The sequence below is a fragment of the Euleptes europaea genome, chromosome 13 (genome assembly GCF_029931775.1).
Source record: "Euleptes europaea isolate rEulEur1 chromosome 13, rEulEur1.hap1, whole genome shotgun sequence".
NCBI lineage: Eukaryota > Metazoa > Chordata > Lepidosauria > Squamata > Sphaerodactylidae > Euleptes > Euleptes europaea.
In genome coordinates this window covers 39,284,278-39,304,054 of record NC_079324.1, presented here as the reverse complement: position 1 = coordinate 39,304,054, position 19,777 = coordinate 39,284,278, and the positions used below count along the sequence as shown (strand labels likewise).

Sequence of the window (19,777 nt, the reverse complement as noted above, 5' to 3'; positions counted from 1 at the left end):
TAACCATTATCCTGCGCAGTTATTCATCCTGGCTTTCAAGTGTCCAAAGTAAAATAGCACACTTAGGTCTCTCCATCCATTCTATACTAGAGCTAAGTTTAAACCAGGCTATAACATTGGTCAAACAGAGAGTCAAGGATATCGGTCAACAATTGGCTCTGAATAGAACACCTTCCTTTATTGCCCCAGGCACAACCAGATACCTGTTGGTGCCAGCCACATACTTGTTTTCCCTTGAAGCAAACAGATACAGGAGAGCATTCTCACTTGTCAGATGCTCAGCATTACCCTCAGCTTTGTTAGAGGGTCGTTACAAAAAAAAATCCCTATGTCTCAAAGGCTTTGTTTGTGTGGCAGTGGGCAGGTTGATACTGTGGAACACATTCTACTATTCTGTCCCCTTTATGAAAATGTTCGTGATGAAATTATCTCTCCGTTGTTGATAAAATATCCAGGCCGGGACTCGGCGGATAGGGCTAGGAAATTGTTAAGCGGTGAGAATCCTCAGGTCGCAAATAAGGTCGCCAAATATTGTGCTGTTATTATGAAGCTTCGTAAATCTCTGCTGAAATGATGTTATCTGTGCTTATTGGGCTTCCTTCTCTCTTCACTTAGTCTTATATGTAGAGTGTTTTCAAAATTCATATATGTCCTATCATTTTAAATCCGTTTTTATATTGTTTATGTTGAGGTTTACTGCTGTACCATTTTTACTGGTCCGATTGTATTAATAAATTGATTGATTGATCCTGCGCAAATCAAAATGTCTTTCTATAAAGCTGCCTGCAGTGGCGTCTTTGGGAATTAAAGTATGCCATGACTTTCTGAGTGAGTGGCAAGGGGCTGCCGGGCCAAGGAAAGCCCAAGTCGCTGCCATGCTTTGTGTGTTCTTTTCCTGTTCAGCATGCTGAATTAACCCGGGTTAAATATGGATTTATTGTTCATTGGTATCTGACACAATTAGCTTCCTGGTTAATTGGAGGAAGAGAGCTTGAATAGTATTGTGATTTGCATCTTATTTAAATACCAATTGGATACTGCTAGCAGGCCCAGGTGGCAGCGAGTTCAAGGAGCAGCTCGTGTTTGGCAAACAAGGATTAATCCTCTGCAAACACAGCCCGGGGAGCTGAGTAAATAGGAGCAGGGCAGGTTGCTTACGTACCTGCTGGGAAGGGAAGCCTCTTTGGCCTGCCTCAGGCAGCAATGGGAACCCGGCAGCATTCCTCAAGTCCCTGGACCGCCTGTGATCTCTCTGTTGTTCAAAGCCCGAGGAAGGAGTGAATCAAGTGCCAAATTACACCTCCTGCAGAGTTCCCTGATTCTTGGGCAAGCCCTTTTCTTTGTGCTTGTGCTTGCCACTGAAAAATCCTTCTTTCAATGGTGCAAACCAAAATAGTCTGGCAGAGCTTAGTTCTGCACTATACTATTACTAACTCTAACCTTGCTATTAATAATTGCACTTGGTATTTGTATAGCGCTGCCGAGGATTCCAAGGGCTTCACATATATTAGCTCAGAACTGTAATCCTCGTCACCACCCAGGGTTGCCAACCTCCCGGTACTAGCTGGAGATCTCCTGCTATGACAACTGATCTCCAGCCAATAGAGATCGGTTCACCTGGAGAAAATGGCTGCTATGGCAATTGGACTCTAAGTCCCTCCCCTCCCTAAACTCTGCCCTCCTCAGGCTCCGCCCCCAACCCCCCCCCCCCCGCCGATGGCGAAGAGGGACCTGGCAACCCTTTCACCACCCCATGAGGTAGGCTGGTGGTGTCATCCCTGTATTGCAGATTTGCCGTGGCTGATGCTTAGAAAGGGTGGATTGCCTTAGGTCACCTAGTGAATTTGTGCAAGGCAGAGGCAGAATTTGAACCAGGAACTTCCTGATCCGTCCCTTTGAATCACTCAAGCTGCGTTCAGGCTCTCTCGCTCTCTTTGTCTTTCTCCAATGTGGCTGGAAGCCCGTTCGAGAGTGGTACAGCCCTTCCTGGCAGCTCGTGCTTGTGGGTGATGAGGTGAAAGTCCCTCGGTGCAGCAGGTTGGGCTGGCTGATCTTCAAAGCTCCTTCCACCTTTCAAAGCCGTGGAAGGATCAGGTTTTTCTGGTTAATGCTGCCCTTGCATTTTATCAGTTTGCTGTTTCTGCATTTGCAATTAAAAAAAACAAAACACCCTCACCTTTGTCCCCTTTCATCCTGGAGTTGCCCTCGCTGATTCCAAAGGCCAAAGTCTCAAGCAGCTGTAAGGTGGGCAGAGGTATGCGTGGCTATCCAGAGATAGCCCTTTGCCCCTACTGCAGACAAGGGGAATAGGTGTTCACATTAGCAGTAGCTGTGTGCATGGGCTTCTGCTGCTGCTGTCAGGGGTTGAAGGCAGATCGGAGCATCTGATGCTGTAGGTAGGCCTAGAGGTAACAGGCGGCGGCGGGGGGGACGGGGACGTCCCAGCAGTTATTGCAGTCCATAGGCAACAGTGGGAGGCTGTGGCTGTATGCAGGGAGTGGTGAGAAGTACATTGCCCCAGATTGCCACTGCAGGGTGCAGATATGACAGCCCCCAGTACCTGGCTCACAGGCTGAGAAATCAAAGAACCGAGCAGCTGCTGGAGCCGTGCATGCTCTTCCTTGAAGGCCTAGTGGGCTGGCGATGGGTTCTAACGCCAAGGAATTGGGCCCTTTCTTCCTTTACCCGCAGAAGAGTGTGAAGGAGGGTCTCCTGTTGAAGCAGACAAGCTCCTTCCAGAGGTGGAAGAGGCGGTACTTCAAACTGCGAGGACGGACCCTCTACTATGCCAAGGATTCTAAGGTGAGGCTGGTTCTTTGGGCACGGTGAGTGGCTTTCCCAGGGAGCCAAGTTCCTTGCTGCCTTTCAGAGAGAACTTATTGGCTGGAGCTGCATAGGTAGGGAGAGCTGCCGCTCCTCAGATTCTCTCTTAATTTGTGATTTATAAAAGGCTGTGAGTGCCCTGTCCTTTACTGGATTTTGCCACCCTGTTTTTGGGAGCAGTGATCAGGCTAAGGGAAGAGAACTCCTGCCTGTCGCCTCCTTTGAGGAATCCCTTGCAAATAGGTGATCTTGAAACATTGGCTAAAAATATATACAGGTCTGCTGCCAGAAAACTTGGTTTTCTTCATCTGTGTAGCGTTCTGATTCTGGGTAGGATGTGAGACTCTGGATTTGGGTTGAATAGAAGAGCAGGCGGGGTGGGGAGGAAGGGGACTGCTGCACCATTGGCCTCATCTCTGGCATTGGCTTTGCTTTTTCCCTTGTTCTTTCCAGTCTCTGATCTTTGATGAAGTAGACCTGTCAGATGCCAGCGTAGCAGAAACCAGCATCAAGAATATTAACAACAGCTTCACGGTAGGCCTGACTCCTGTACCCCATGGGATTGGGAGGGCCCGACTGCCGCATAGGTTTTCAAATGGCCCTCTTCCGGTCTGTTTGCTCAAAGGCTTTGGTCCAACTCCCCCAGAAGCCTTTCTTCATTCTCCTTTCTCCGGATCAGTCAGTTCTGGCGGCTCATCCAAGGCAGCCTTTCTTCTCTAGGTCATTACGCCTTTCCGAAAACTCATCCTCTGCGCAGAGAGTCGAAAGGAGATGGAAGACTGGATTGGTGCCTTGAAGTCTGTCCAGAAATGGGAAATCAATGAGGTAGGAGAAGCAGAGATGCATTGGGGAGGATGCAGCAATGTGCCAAGAGAAGGGAGCAGGAAGGAGTTAACTTTTACACCCACAAGAACTACTTCAGAATGTAGCCCTGTCACGGTAGGGGTTGTGTTTGTACCCTTTGATGCAGTCCTCCAAGACATAACCTAGGATCTGCCGCAGGATATGTGAGGGCCAAATAAGTCCCTCGAAGGGCACCAGCTCCCCCCTCTCAGTTTCTAAACTCAGAGGTAAGAGAGGTATGTGGATGGGTTAGTTTCTGGTAGCCCATTTTGACACATAGCAAGGTGTGTGTGTGTGTGTGGGGGAGTTGCTCACTATTCTGTCCTGAGAATTGGCCCTCCCATAAATGTGCTATCCAGGAATATAGAGGTATTTGTCAGGTTGGGGGAATGGGAGAGTGCCCGTGTGGAGATTCCTTCAACCAGAGTGAATGTTCTCCTCTGAAGGAAGTTCTGGCAAGAAAGAGAAATCCTTGAAGTCAAAGCCTCTCTCTTTTGTACATCTGAATCTTTTCCTTCCACCTTCTCCTCTGCTAACACCCCCTCCTTTTATGATGTTACAGGCCTCCCAGTTCAACATGGAGCACTTTTCTGGCATGCACAATTGGTACGCCTGCTCCCATGCCCGGCCCACCTTTTGCAACGTCTGCCGGGAGGCGCTGTCTGGGGTCACCTCTCATGGTCTTTCATGTGAAGGTAATTGGCTCCTCTGCCTTGCTTGCAATCTTTCCCCCTTCATAGACAGCAAAGGAAAGTGAATGGAAGAGGTAAGCTAAAATGCTGACCTTTGCCGCAAGGAAGCCAAGGCTGGTCAGTGACTTCTTTTCTTGGTGGTGCAAACTAGTGAAATTATGCCCCTCCCTACACCCCTACCTCTACTAGAACATGGGGTCATCTGCTGAAGCTGGAGGGTGAGAGATTCAAAACTGATAAAAGGAAGTATTTATTCACACAACGCATAGTTAAATTGTGGAACTCCCTGCCCCAGGATGTGGTGATGGCTGCCAACTTGGAAGGGTTAAGAGGGGAGTGGACATGTTCATGGAGGAGAGGGGTATTCATGGCTACTAGTTAAAATGGATGCTAGTCATGATGCATACCTATTCTCTCCGAATATATTGGATGCTGTGGAACAGAGGCAGGATGGTGCTGCTGCAGTCGTCTTGTTTAGGGGCTTCCTAGAGGCACCTGGTTGGCCACTGTGTGAACAGACTGCTGGACTTAATGGGCCTTGGTCTGATCCAGCAGGGCTTTTCTTATATTCTTATGTACCCTGCTTTTAGTGGGTTTTTTGTCAAACATAAAATGACCAGCAAAAAGTAACTTTTTAAAAAATCTGCCCGTAACCACCTTTCCTTGGTGAGACACTAAACTGTTTAATGTATAATTTAGTAATTCATTGTAGTTATAAGAATTGTTAGCTGCTTTGAGAAGATACTTGATTATAAAAAACAGAACACTTATTCTCTAAGTAAACAAAAAATGCTATCAAAGTGTGAATACACAAATGGATCACAAGTCAAACTGAGTCCTGCATCTTGTTTTATGCAGTGGCCAAACACTTGCCCTGGAAGGTTAACAAAGAGAGCATAGAAGGCCTTCCCTGATGTTGTCTCCTAGCACGTATTCAGAGGTTAGCTGCATCTGAATGTGGAGGTTCCCTTTTAGTCATCATGGCTAGTAGCAACTGATGAACCTCTCCTCCATGAACCTGACTAATTTCCTTTTAAAGTCATCGGTGGTAGTGGCCTAATTTAGAACTAAAGTATTCCACTTGATTTCTTCTCCCACTTCAGACATTTGTATCTATAATGTTCTAAAAGCTTTAACGCATTTTATAGTAGATGCACACTGACAGTTCCCCATCACATGCACATATACTTTTTGATACAGAAGAACCACACACACACACACACACACACACACACACACACACAAATACCCTCTCTAACTTTTATGAGCACATAGACAAACCACCCACAGTGCATGCATGCTCCCTTCTCTTCTTTCTCAGCAGGCAGCCAACAGAAGCTTTTTGGAGATGAAGGGGTAGATTTAGATGGTCATTTGAATGCGTGCTTTCGTTGTGCAGTAAGAATCAGTTGCAACTGGTTTGTCTTTTCCATGCAGGAAAATCCAGTTGTGAATGATGAGAATAAGTTGAGCTCTCTGTTCAAGCCCTACTCTTTGTGGCCCCACCTTCAGACATGAAGTGGGTTACAGGTGACAACTTGAGAGGGGGCTTTTCAGTGGTACCACCTCACCTTTGGAAAGTTCTTCCTCTTGAAGCTCACCTGGCGCCTACTGTACTGTCTTTCAGATGTTAGGCCAAAACGTTTCTTTCTATCCAGGGATCCCAACCCTTATTGAACCTACAGGCACTTTGGGGATTTTTTTTTTAGAAAGAATACCACAGAATTGGTATTCTGAATAGAAATAGAATAGAATAGAATATTCTATTAGAAATATTAGAATATTCTAATATTAGAATAATATTAGAATATTCTAATATTAGAATATAGAATATTAGAATATTCTATTAGAATATTCTAATAGAAATATTCTGAATAGAATAGAAACACTACCACAGAATTGCTATCACAGGGCAGGGATCAGTCACAAAATAACTGCTTCAAGGTATGGCCAATAACAATGCTCTGGGAAGTTCCAAGCTAAGCATCTTCTTATGACTGTGACAGCTGCTCCAAAGGGCACTTAGCGCAGATATAAATGCACTGATGCCTCCTGGCCTCATCTAAGGCTTGTAAATCCCTTGCTAGTCAGTCAACAACAACAGGACATGGGAACATAAGAAGATCCCTGCTGGATCAGACCAGCGGTCCATCTAGTCCAGCATCCTGTCATACAATGGTCAGCCAGTTCCTTTGGAGGTCCAGCAACAGGGCATAGAGGCCGAGGCCTTCCCCATTGTTGCATCCTGGCACTGGTATGCAGAGGTTTCCTGCCTCTGAACATGGGGGTTCCCTTTAGTCACTATGCCTAGTAGCCACTGATTAGGGTTGCCAAACTCCAGGTACTAGCTGGAGATATCCTGCTATTACAACTGATCTCCAGGCGACAGAGATCAGTTCCCCTGGAGAAAATGGCCGCTTTGGCCATTGGACTCTATGGCATTGAAGTTCCTTCCCCCTCCAAACTCCACCCTCCTTAGGCTCCGCCCCAAAAATCTCCAGGTATTTCTCAACCCGCAGCTGGCAACCCAACCACTGATAGACCTATCCTCCGTGAATCTATCCAATCCCCTATCATTAATGTTCATTAATTTTAAAAGACAGGAGAGATTGGGGGAAAAAATCACTATCATTTAAGAATTCTTTGAGAGTCACTACAAATACAAGGGTGATCAGATAAGACATACATTTGGATTTCCAAGAACCTTTGGGCATAGTCCCTCACTGAAGTTCTTGAGCAGAATTAGGTAAAAGGCCAGATCCTCTCATGGATGAATAACTTAATTTTTTTAAAAAAAATAAAGGGAACAAGAGCTTCAGTGAGGAACTTTACCTAAAGGTTCTTGGAAATCCGAGTGTATTGACTTATCTGATCACCTGGTTGGCCACTGTGTGAACAGACTGCTGGACTTGATGGGCCTTGGTCTGATCCAGCTTTGTTTTCTTATGTTCTTATGCTAGGAATCAGTAGGCAGTTCTTGTAATGGAGAGGAGTAAGAAGGAGCCCCCTCCCCGCTACAAGAGATATGTTTAATGAATGGAGCCATTTTAGTTATTCATTAATGATCCATTGTTAAGGGTGAGCAACAAGGTAGCCAAGTTTGTGGATGACCCCAAATTATGTGTGATTGCTGCAAAGCAGACAATGGAGAGCTCAGAAAGGGTGTCTCCAAACTGGGTCAGTTGGTAACAGAACGGCAAATGAGGCCCAATATAAGTAAGTGTAAAGTGATGCACATCTAGGGCAGAATATCCTAATTATATACTCTCCCAAATGAGCTCTGGTGGTGAAAACTGACAAGAAACTCATGGTGGTGGAAATTTTTAAAAAAATCAATTCTTTGGGCAGAACTTTGAAAGAGACCAACTTCATGGCAGGGATTTATGAGGGAAGGGAGTAAAAATAAAACTGCCAGCATCAAAACGTCTTGGTATTATTAATCTGTGGTGCAGTTGCAGTTGGAACACTGTGCACAATTGTGAATAAAAAAGAATATCCTAGAGCTGAAAAAAGGTGTACAAATGGACAACCCAGACTGATTGATGGACTGGAGTACCTTCTCTGTTTAAGGGAGGTTAAGGAGTTTCCAGTTCAGAAAAAAGATTGCTAAAGGGAGACATGATAGAGAATTAGAAAGTTATTCATGAGGTGCAGAAGGTGGAAAGAGAGAGGTGCAGAAGGTGGAAAGAGTCCCTCTCTCACGGGTGCGGGGACCCTGTGACAGCTGATGTGGGAGGGGGCTGTGGCTCAGTGGTAGAGCATCTACCTGGCATGCAGAAGGTCCCAGGTTCAATCCCCGGCATCTCCAGTTAAAGGGTCTAGGCAAGTAGGTGATGTGAAAGACCTCTGCCTGAGACCCTGGAGAGCCGCTGCTGGTCTGAGTAGACAATACTGACTTTGATGGACCAAGGGTCTGATTCAGTATAAGGCAGCTTTATAAAATGGACAAAAGTCTTTCACACTGTGCAAAATTAATTCATAGCATTTGTTCCCAACAAACTGTGGCTCACATTGCTTTAATGAGGCATAGACCAATTTTTGCAAAATCCGTCTGTTGCAACAACTGTCAGAGACAGGATGTTAGCTGAGATGGACCTATTAAGAATGTCTTACATTCAGTGTCTTCCTTCTAGCTAATCATGAGCTTCTTGATTCCCCACCCCCTTTCTAGTTTGCAAGTTCAAAGCCCACAAACGCTGTGCTGTGAGAGCTACCAACAACTGCAAATGGACCACTCTGGCCTCCATAGGAAATGACATCATTGAAGACGAAGATGGGGTAATGTTGAGAAATCTTCCTTCCCACCACCCTCCCTTGCACCGCCAGCTTAGCTCCTAGGGTCTGGTTGCCTTGCCGCACTCAGTTCTTGGTGCGGAGGGCTCATGCCTGGGGCTGCGCATTGTGGCATCCTGTGCCGCCCATCTGTGTGCCTCCTGCAAAGGATGAGGCCAGATCTGCAGGCACATGAGCCCCGCCTCCCCTCTGAGCTCTTTGATCCTTTGCCGTTCAGGTGGCCATGCCCCACCAGTGGCTGGAAGGGAACCTCCCTGTCAGCGCCCGATGTGCCGTTTGTGACAAAACGTGTGGGAGTGTGCGGAGGCTGCAGGACTGGCGCTGTCTCTGGTGCAAAGCAATCGTAAGAGCCGCTCCTTCTTCTGTTCTCACATTCCTTTTTGCCAAGACTTCCTTTGCCCCCTCCCTCAACCACCCACCCACCCACCCACCTAGGGGGAATTCAGTAGAGTCTCTAGCAATCCCGGTATGTCATTGTGACAGATTTTCTGAAGTAGGACCAGATTACTAGTAGTTTGATTGGTGCATGTGGTAGAAACTCTTGGCTGATCTGGGGGTGGAGGACCAACAGCTTAGGGGAAGGGAGGGGGGAGATTGTTCTAGCGTATGCACCCTGGGAGTATCGAAATTCCTGTTCTTTTGTAGAAGGCTTAGAAGTGCATGTTTTCCCCCACCCCTTTGCACAGAAAAGCAAAAGCCACCAAGGCTGCGGAAGGGATGAATGGGGAAGCCGGGGAGAGGGAGAGGGGGAGGGAGAGGTTTTCCAGAATGAAAGGCTGCTTGGAGCCGAGGGAGTGTGGTTTTTGTAGTTACAGGAAATAAACACGATCCTTGGGGTGGACAAGGTGATGCTTTGCTGATCTCTTCTCTCCATGTATAGTGGGGCACAGTTGCAAGGGCTGCTGTTCTGCCTCGTGCGCCAGCCCTGGCTCTGAACATCTGCACAGGGGCTTAATTCAGGGTGTACGGTGCATGGTGTAACCAGGTGTATGCATGATCACATAATACAGTGGGTTCCTGAATTTCCCATGCAATCCTGGAGTGGGGGGCAGCAGAAATGCATAGGAGCTGGCGTAAATCGCCCGGTGCCAGCGTCTGGGCCACTCTGGAACGTCCAGAATGGCATGGACGCCGGCGCAGGATGATGTGCTCTGGCGACAGGGAGCGGTGCAGCAGCATGAGCCCTGTGCACCATCACTGCCTCTCTGGTAGTGTTTTTCTGGTGTGAGAGCACGCGCCAGGGTCCGGGGGGATGTTGCTCCTGGGGGTAGAGCTATGGGCAAATGTCATGGGGCTTGGGGGAAAAATCAATGTTATTTCCCCTCTACGCTGCTGCAAGGTGCTTGAAAGGCAGCGCGGTAGTGGCGCCATCCCTGGGTGCCTCGTAAGAACCCCCTCCCCTTAGGATTGGGTTGCCCATTAGGAAATTGACCTGGGATGTGTGCCATGCATACACCTGATTGATACGTTAAAGACCTGCATGGATGTTTGGAGAGGGAGCTGATGCACCAAGTGGGAGGAACAGACATGTTCAGTCCCAAAGGGTTTTGGATTAGTCCACTGTGCAAGCTTGTGTGGAACTCTTTGCTTGGGAAAGAATCTAAATCTTAAGGATACCTGGCCGCCAAGGAGAGGAAAAATAAATTAGTCCGCAGGCTACTGGGAACCTGTGGCTGAAAACAGGATATTTACAAAGCTGTAACCATTTAAATTGTTGACCTTGTCTTTTTGCCAAGCAGGCTTATGAGTGGCTGAAGCTCAATTTAATTTAATTATTTTGCACTGCACCTTATCTGCTCTGCCAGTGGGAGGGAGGCCTGGGAGAGGGCTGTGCACTCCACACAGCAGTCAAAGCTGCCCTGACAAAAGACACAAAACACCGTCTTGCAACAGTACAAGCAGGCAAGCCAGGCTAGAATTTTTTCCCTGCCCGCAAAGCTTTAGGCCCCAAATATAGGATGGTCTCTGGTTTCCAAATCCCTCGCAAGTATGACAATACAGGCTGCTCTCTCCCCCTTTCCTTCTCCGGGTGTAGCAGCGCTGTGTCCGTAGACCCCTCTTGCTTTGGGGAGGGATTGCCCGCTTTAACGGCTTCTGCCGTCCTTCTCCTTGCCAGGTCCACAGTGCGTGCAAGGAGCTGCTGGGGAAGAAGTGCCCCCTGGGGCAGCACAAGGTCTCCATCATCCCCCCGACCACCCTCAACAGCATCGACTCAGACGGTAAGGCTGGGATATGCGGCTGAGGTCCAGCAGGCCTCCGTGGGCCTTGTCTGGCAGGCGGGTCACCTGCGGATCGTTGGTAGAATGACGTTTTCTGTTCCTTCAGTGTTGAAAAACACATGATATGCTGAACAGTCTGAACCACCACGAGGTAGCGGATCTTCTTGCCCTTCTTGAACAGCTTCCAGGCTTGGTCGTGCCTGGCCTCTTCTGGCTTCTGTTGCATTTTCAGTGTGCTCCTAGTCAGCCCCTTAGCTCAGCTTGGACAGTGGTGATGGAAAAGCTTCCCCCTCGTTCTTTGGTGTTCGGTGGACTTGAGCTTCTCTTGGCTGGCAAAAAACACTGTAGCGAGGCTGGACTTGTGAATCCAACTCACAACTGCAGCCATCCAACCCACAACTGCAGTGTTCTCTTAGAATAGATCTGGACAATTTCTCCCGTTGGATCGATTTCATAGAATCATAGTGTTGGAAGGGACCACCAGGGTCATTAGTCCAACCCCCTGCACAATGCAGGAATTTCACAACTACCTCCCCCCCACACACCCTGTGGCCCCTACTCCATGCCCAGAAGATGCCCTCCCTCTCATGAACTGCTTAAGGTCATAGAATCAGCATTGCTGACAGATGGCCATCTAGCCTACTTAAAAACCTCCAGGGAAGGAGCACTTACCACCTCCCAAGGAAGCCTGTTCCACTGAGGAACCGCTCTGTTAGAAAATTCTTCCTAATGTCTAGATGGAAACTCTTTTGATTTAATTTCAACCTGTTGGTTCTGGTCCGACCTTCTGGAGAATCAGAAAACAACTCAGCACCATCCTTTATATGACAGCCCTTCAAGTACTTGAAGATGGTTATCATAACCCCTCTCAGTCTTCTCCTCTTCAAGCCTCAGACCACATCTCCCACACCCCTGAGAGGAGGGACTCCTGTGTGCTTGTGGGGTAGGGGGGACTGCAGCTGGGAGTTTTAGAGCTGCCAAACACTCTCTGCATATCCAGTGGGACCAGCCTTGCCCTACTAATCCACTCAGAGAAAGTTCTGGGCTTATCGCTCAGTTAATATGCGGCTTGCGGAGTTCTCTGTGCTTAGGGCTGTGGGTAGTTTGCCCTTGGAGGGTATGGAAGATTAATCCGGTCATCTTTGGAGACCCTGCTTTAGGTGCCGCCACTATCTGAGGCTAGATGGGTGGCAACCTGAGAAAAGGCTTCATTGGTCTTGGCATTAAAGCTTGGTCATTCCCTCCCCAGAGAGATTAATCTGCCTCCCTCTATCATTGTCTTCTGCCAGTGGGTGATGACTTTTTGTTTGTTTGTTTGTTTGGTTAACTATTATTGGCCCTCATCCCTGGTTGCGTTATGTGTGTTTTTGTGTTGATATGTTTTATTGAATTGCTTAAATATTTTATATATACTTACAATAATAAATGCTGTCTTTATGTTTTAATGTCAGAAGGTTTTAACGTTTTGATGTTCGCTGCCTTGGTGGCACCTGTTTGGGCGGGAAGGCAGCATACAAATGTTTTAAGTAAACAAACACATGAAAGGGCTGCCTGTCACTGAGATAATTTGCTTTGAATTTCGGGGCATGTATAGAAAATCACAGATGTAGAGACAGCATGGTGTAGTGGTTAGAGTGTTGGACAAGCATCTGGGAGACCCAGTTTCTTAAAAAAAACCTCTGCCATGGAAGCTTGCTGGGTGACCTTGCACCAGTCACTATCTCTCAGCCTAACCTGCCTTACAGGGTTGTTGTGAGGAATACATGGAGGATGGGAGAGTGATGTTGTAAACCACTTTGGGTCCTCATTGGGGATAAAAATGGTTGTTTTTTTCATCTGTAAAAGGCAAATTGTGTACGCAGCCCAGATTTGGATTGGGGCTGTCCAGACAGGGGAGTGGTTTTTAACCCTTCTTCGGTTTTGATAGCACATTTCCCCCCATTTAAAATAGTAGTAACAGCACAAGGACTTTGGTTTTGATTAATCATAGATAGCAGGGCTTGGAAGGTTTAAGCCCCCTCCCCCAAGTGACCCTGATCCAAATCAGGGCTGCATGCGCAGGTTAGGTTTTGCAGAGATCCACGATCTTATTAGGTTTGAAACAGAGTCATGTGAACTGTGCGGGGGAGGGAGGTAAGATGGGGGGGTTATGTTGGGTGGGGTCTCTGAGGTACTGAAAAAGCTTTAAAATGCCAGAGGGGCCAAGGGCACTTACCCAAGGAGACTGTTTGTTCCTCTGCTCTCCAGGTGGCTCTGAGCCAGGCAGGCGTAGATGCCCAGCCAGCTATTGATCTACCCTTGTGGTGCCAGCCTGGCTCAGTGAATGTGTTTTGCTCCCAATCTAATTTATTTAAAGTGCTTGCAGATTGCCAGTCCTTTGTGACCTGTCAAATGGTTGATCTTGTTTTCTTGCATCTGGTGCTGCTCTCTGCCAAAGAGACCATTTGCACATCTCTGGGCAGTTTCCAGTCAGCCTGGTAGATTTTTCATTTTTTAAGAGAGTGATCTGGACTATTATTGGTACCCAGGGTGGGGTGAGAGCAGCACCTTTCCAGCTCTGTTGAATGGGGCCTCATGCATGTCCCAGATTGGTGCATGCCGTAGAGTGGCCCCCAATGCTTTAGTTGTGCTCCTCTCAAAGTTGGCCTGACACGTGTTTTATTTATTTATTTGTAAAATTTATATCCCGCCTTTCAGCCCTTACAAGGGCCACTAAGGTGGCCAACAAGTTAAAACATACATGATAAAATACATTATAAAACCACTAAAATAAACTCCTCTCCCAAACATATAGGATTGCCATACCCCTGCTGGGGATGGAGGATCCCTCGCTTTGGGCCCCCTCCCCCTCGGCGCTGTTCAGCTGCCTGGTGGGGGTCTTACCAGGGTTGAACTGAGGCCTAGCCCCCACACCGGTGTCAACATGTTGACGTCACTTCCGGCACCCACCAGAAGTGATGTGGTCATGTCGGCAACGACGTGGGGACGGCCTCTGGTATTTGGGCAAAAACCCTATGGTAAAAACAGCTTCCACCATAGAGTCTTTGCCCAAATATCAGAGCCGTCCCCATGTTTTCAGCAACGTGATGATGTCCACACATCACTGACAATGTAGGGGCTAGGCCTCAGTTTGACGCTGGTAAGTTCCCCCCACCAGTTGCCAGGGAGTACCTGGCAACCCTGCAAACAGTACCTCATTAAAGCAACTTTTAAAAGAATTAAAAACAGTGTTAAAATACATATAAAACATAAAACATTGGTCAGGAAGGAGGGATCATTGAGGGAATACCAAATGAAACAAAAAAAAAATCTTCACCTGCTGGCGGAAGATAGCAACAGAAGGGGGTGGAGGAATCTCCCTGGAGAGGGAGTCCCAGAGCTTTGATGCCAGGAAAGGGCAGGAGGACTTTAAGGTCCAGTGGGGAGAATGAGCCAGTCTTTGAGGTGAGCAGCCGTGCAGTGGACTTGCCACCTCTGCTGCTGACTGGCCATATTGTCTGTCTGTCATGCCAGGATTCTGGAAGGCCACCTGCCCCTCCTCCTGTTCCAGCCCCCTGCTGGCGTTCATCAACTCGAAGAGTGGGGACAACCAGGGGGTCAAATTCCTGCGCAAGTTCAAGCAGTTTCTCAACCCGGCCCAAGTCTTCGACCTGATGAATGGGGGGCCACACCTGGGGTAAGTGTCCCGCCTGAGCTCTCTGCACCTCGTGCACGCTGTCAGCCCTGGGGACAGCAGGGAGCTGTTCTCTCTCTTGGGCGCCATGGCCCAGGGCATTCAGGCCCACCTGCCTCTCTGATGCCACGCTCCTTGGAACAACATGAGGTTGGGTTGAGCAGCGGTTCCTTGGAGATAGGGGATTGTGAGTCCCACGGCATGACCTTCTCCACTCAGATTTGGATCTTGAGGTCTGCTGTGTGCTGACGGCACCACAATGCGTCCTGTCTGCACTGTGCCCAGGAGATTGCTATGTGTCACCTTGAAAGAAAGAAAGAATATAAGAGATGAGCAACCAAGAAGCTAGAGCCAGCCAGCCGCCCCTTGTGATCACAGAGGCATCCAGTGTGCGGGTCTGTGTCAGTCATTCTTTTCTTTCTCTCTTCCCTGCCCAGGTTGCGCCTCTTTCAGAAGTTCTCCACTTTTCGCATCTTGGTCTGTGGCGGTGATGGCAGTGTGGGCTGGGTGCTGTCTGAAATCGACTCACTGGGACTGCACAAGCAGGTGAGAATCATTCTGTTCCTCCCTCCTCCTCCTCCTCCTCCTCACCTTCTATACTTTGGAGATGGTGTTGCTTTTACTAGCAATGGGAAGATTAGAAGGCCTCAGGATTCTGCATCAGAAAAATCTGGTTTCCGTTTCTTCCACACGGACGTTTTTCTCCACGCTTCTCCCCCCCGCCCCCATGGCAGCAGGATTTTTTGGGAGCTTCTACATGACACTGTTGTCCAGTTAACCATCTTCTGGGTTTTCCTCAGCTTTGCTGCATCTCCCCCTCCCCCGCCCCAGCTTGCTTTGGTACAGTTTTTTCTTGAAATATTATATTCAAAGAGGAATTGAGTAAACCACCCACAACTGGCACCATTTCTTCTTTCCTTTCCCCTTGTGCCCTCCATTCCCCACCAATAGTGGGGGGGTTTTTTTGGCCTTTTTTTTTCTTTATGGGCAGTAGGAGAGCCAATGTGGTGTAGTGGTTAAGAGCGGTGGTTTGGAGCGGTGGACTCTGATCTCGAGAACTGGGTTTGATTCCCCACACGAAGCCAGCTGGGTGAACGTGGGCTAGTCACAGCTCTCTTAGAGCTCTCTCAGCCCCACCTACCTCTCAGGGTGGGACGAGGGGAAGAGAAGATGATTGTAAGCCAGTCTGATTCTTCCTGAAGTGGTAGAGAAAGTCGGCATGTAAAAACCAACTCTTCTTCTTGGTGTATCACTATAGCAGTATTACGCTATAGTGATGTGTGTGTGTGTGTTAAGTGCCGTCAAGTCGCTTCTGACTCATGGCGACCCTATGAATGAAAGTCCTCCAAAATGTCCTATCTTTGACAGCCTTGGTCAGATCTTGCAAACTGAAGGCCGTGGCTTCCTTTATTGAGTCAATCCATCTCTTGTTGGGTCTTCCTCTTTTCCTGCTGCCCTCAACTTTTCCTAGCATGACTGTCTTTTCCAGTGACTCTTGTCGTCTCATGACGTGACCAAAATACGATAGCCTCAGTTTAGTCATTTTAGCTTCTAGGGTCAGTTCAGGCTTGATTTGATCTATAACCCACTGATTTGTTTTTTTGGCAGTCCACGGAATCTGTAACACTCTCCTCCAACACCACATTTCAAAGGAATCTATTTTCTTCCTATCCGCTTTCTTCGCTGTCCAGCTTTCATAGTGATGTACCTATTACCTTTTTCTAAAAGCTAGCAAAAAGCATTCCAGTGGCAGGGGAGGGGATGGTAGGGGAAGAAATTGGGGAAGAGGCAGAGAATCCCCTCCCACGTACAGTGACTTTATTGCTGCAGTGAGAGCCTTTGTATTTGCATCAGCTATAAGCTCAATGGGGAATCACCCACAGGTGGAAGCAACCTTCTGTACTTAATAAATCACATGATTTGAATGCATTGCGGGAACCAGGCAAACCTTCATCTATTCTCTGAATGCCAGCCCTGTCACTCTTTTTCCTTGGCTTGGGGTGGAGGTTGCAGAAATCAAATCTTTTGACATAATAAGACTGCTTGCGACCAGGGCTGTGTGCATTTTGAACCAAAAACAGATAGCTCATATTTATGTAGGGGGTTCATGAAGTGCAAAGGACTGTGGAAAAATGGGGCGGGGGAGAGACAGAGGAGCGTAAAGGAGGACAACTTCCAATGGTGCCTAAGAATGAATGCTTGATATATATCCCACCGCATTTTGTGATTGCTCCCTCTATCAGGGGAAACTTCTGTTTATTGTTGAGGGCTGTGTTGGTACATTTTCAGTCTCTGTTGCTAAAACAGGAGAGCTTGCAAGCTTCCTTGCACAACCCTCCCCAATGAATAGCTGTTACCCTGATGGAGAGAGTGATGTCAAAACATATGGGGAAATATATGAAACATTTATTTTTAGACACGTTTGGATGCCGTCCTCCTCTTTTGTCTCTGTAAGCGCAGAAAGAAGGGAAAGACAGATCCTCAGCCTTCATGGTGTTTGATTTCTGAGCAGCCCAAGGGCGGCAGAATTTTTGCACAGCTCTAGCCGTGCTGACTACCCCTCTTGTTTCATAACAGTGCCAGCTTGGCGTCCTGCCACTGGGGACTGGCAATGACCTGGCCCGGGTGCTTGGCTGGGGCAGCCTCTGTGACGATGACACACAGCTGATGCAAGTTCTGGAGAAGCTGGAGCGAGCCACCACCAAAATGCTGGACAGGTGAGCACCACCTGGAAGCCACCTCTGAAACGGAGGGGCAGGCGAGTGTGGGCAGGCGTGCAGCGTTAGGCTGGGTTGGCACCATTTTGACACTGTACCCAACTCCAGCAAGGTGATTTGATGTGTTTCAAGAATACGTGCAATGGAGGCACAGCCCACCTCTGCTGGATTTCGTCTTCCCCCTCCTTTGCTACACCCAAGCAAGATTTCTTATGGGGAAGGGGGGGCACTTGGCAGGAGCAGCACAGTTTCAGTGCTGAAGGCCAGGCGTTCCTTAATTGGGAACTGGCATTTATTTTAGAGCACCCTTTTCCCATGGCAGAAGGCAGGGCTGACTATGCCATGCCAGGATCCAAATCCCTGAGCCTCCTTCAGGCCCTAACTGCACAACACATTGGGAGTTGTGTGAGTTTTTTTAAAGCTTATCTGCAAAGCATGTGAAAGCCCGACTTGGATTTCCCCGATAAAAAATGGCCTTAGAGTTGATTGCCATGTTGCAAAAACACACACACGTACTAATCTGGAAAACAGTAAACTCCCCCCCACCCCCCAGTATATGAAAAGCTTAAAAGCTGCTTCCCCTGATGAGACAATCCTGAGCCGAATCAGGCCTCCAGGTGTCTGGTGAGTTTAAAAATATGCTGAATGTTGCATATACAGGGTGCTCTGTACACAATTCCCCGCATACATGTAGTTAGGGCGTCCTACTGGGCAGGTCGCTGGGTGCGACGCAACCCTGAAATCTGCGTCTCCTTTTGCAGGTGGAGTGTCCTGACCTACGAGGCCCCCAAGCAGTCTCCTCCAGCCATCAAAGAAGAGGAGAATGAGGATTCCAACATCCAGGTTAGGATGATTGTGGGCAGCCACTGGGTATCCAGATCAGCGGTGTGGGCAGAGGGATATGGGGGAAGGGGGTTTGGGAGTCAAGACCCAGGGAGATGCAGCCTCTCTTTGAGGACCCTTCCCTTGGGCAGAGCTGCTTGGGGAAAGTATATGGTGGACATTGGCTTCTGCTCAGCTTCCTCCATTGTCTCTCAGGCTCAGATTTCCCACTATGCCGACTCAGTGGCCTTCCATCTGGCAAAGATCCTGGAGTCCGACAAACACTCCGTGGTGATTTCTTCAGCAAAGTAAGGGATGGGGCCCTGACTGGGGGTGTGGGGGGAAGAACCACTCCAGCAGCATCTTCAAGATGGAAAGATGTCGGCACACAGGCTGTGCTGTGGAGAGAGTCAGGGTGGCTCAGTGGCCAGATAGCCAGCCTTAGCCCTTGGAGGCCTGTATTCTACTCCTGCCAGTGTTGAGGGCTCACTGTGGGGACAACTCACTCAGCCTCTACTTCCCATCTCAGAAACTAGGAAACCAGTGATTTACTTCAGTTCCCAATAAAGGATCCCTTTGCAAATTAAGGATGCAAATAGGAGTAGGTAGTAGGGCCATCTGCAAGTCACTAGTGTGTGTGTGTAGAGATGGTTGGAAATTGGATGTGCCCACCATTCTGTAGGCAAATATGGATTTTCTCTCTCTTTGGATAGCTGTTCTGCCTTTGTGGACCTTCAGAGCCAATAGAGTTAATTAAAGAGTGCATATAAATACAAATGAATTGGGTGGTTAAGATCCCACTGAGGATGGCTTTCATCAGTTTAAAAAAAGGGGGGAAGCAATAAAAATATACACGAAGAAATAAGAGTATATACACTACGTTTAATTGTTTTTAATGAGGCTTTGCTTAAACGGGATTTAAGCGCCTTTTTACTACCTAGAAGTCTGGGATGGGTAGAAACTTCGGCATTTCGGTGGCACTCTTGGTGGCATTTGAGTGAAACCAGATGTTCCACAGCCAGAGGCCAAAGAGATGGGGAAACGAGTGTTGCTTCTGGATATTGCATGTGTTTTGGGATGGGTAAGCAGGCGCAATAAAGCAGGCGCTTTACTGGATAGGTAGAGAAAGAGCTGCCTGCAGATCCTTCTTCAGCTTTCCTCCCTCTCTCAGGTTCCTCTGTGGGACAGTGAATGACTTTGTGGCTGAAGTGGGCCGAGCCTACGAGCGGGCAGCCGACAGCAAGCAGGAAGCGGACACCATGGCTCGAAAGGCAAGTGTGCTCGACTCACAGGGCCCAGCTCAATGTTGCATTTTCTTAGAGCCCTCCCCGGTTCTGCCACAAGGCTTTTCGATCAGATGGGCCTTGTGAGTTCCATGCTGGGAACTCAACCCCCAGGTGAGGGGCATGCTTTAGATCAGAGCAGTGATGCACAAGGAGAGGAGGCTTCAGGGCCTCCCCCACACACACACAAATGCCATTTTTCCAAACTTAAATGGCCCCAGGAAACTATTATTTGCCCTGTGGAGATAACTTTAATGCCCTGGCAGCTATACATAGGTTTCCCCAGTGGGTCAATTAGCGCCTCCCAAAGGCCATTTCAGGTCTGGAAAACTGCATGGGGGAAGAAGAAGAAGAGTTGGTTTCTATATGCTGACTTTCTCTACCACTTAAGGGAGACTCAAATCGGCTTACA

General features: G+C 48.2%; 1 protein-coding gene across 1 annotated transcript in view; it reads left to right on the top strand.

The window, feature by feature from the left end:
* Positions 1-19,777, top strand: part of DGKK (diacylglycerol kinase kappa) — a 52,316-nt gene that overhangs the window by 17,959 nt on the left and 14,580 nt on the right. Inside the window, exons 2-14 of the mRNA XM_056859208.1 lie at positions 2,692-2,802; positions 3,277-3,357; positions 3,544-3,648; positions 4,229-4,361; positions 8,530-8,636; positions 8,869-8,994; positions 10,768-10,870; positions 14,384-14,546; positions 14,981-15,089; positions 17,121-17,260; positions 18,022-18,103; positions 18,299-18,390; positions 19,254-19,353. Of these exons, the coding sequence (XP_056715186.1) occupies positions 2,692-2,802; positions 3,277-3,357; positions 3,544-3,648; positions 4,229-4,361; positions 8,530-8,636; positions 8,869-8,994; positions 10,768-10,870; positions 14,384-14,546; positions 14,981-15,089; positions 17,121-17,260; positions 18,022-18,103; positions 18,299-18,390; positions 19,254-19,353 (1,452 nt within the window). The remainder of the gene's footprint in view (positions 1-2,691; positions 2,803-3,276; positions 3,358-3,543; positions 3,649-4,228; positions 4,362-8,529; positions 8,637-8,868; positions 8,995-10,767; positions 10,871-14,383; positions 14,547-14,980; positions 15,090-17,120; positions 17,261-18,021; positions 18,104-18,298; positions 18,391-19,253; positions 19,354-19,777) is intronic.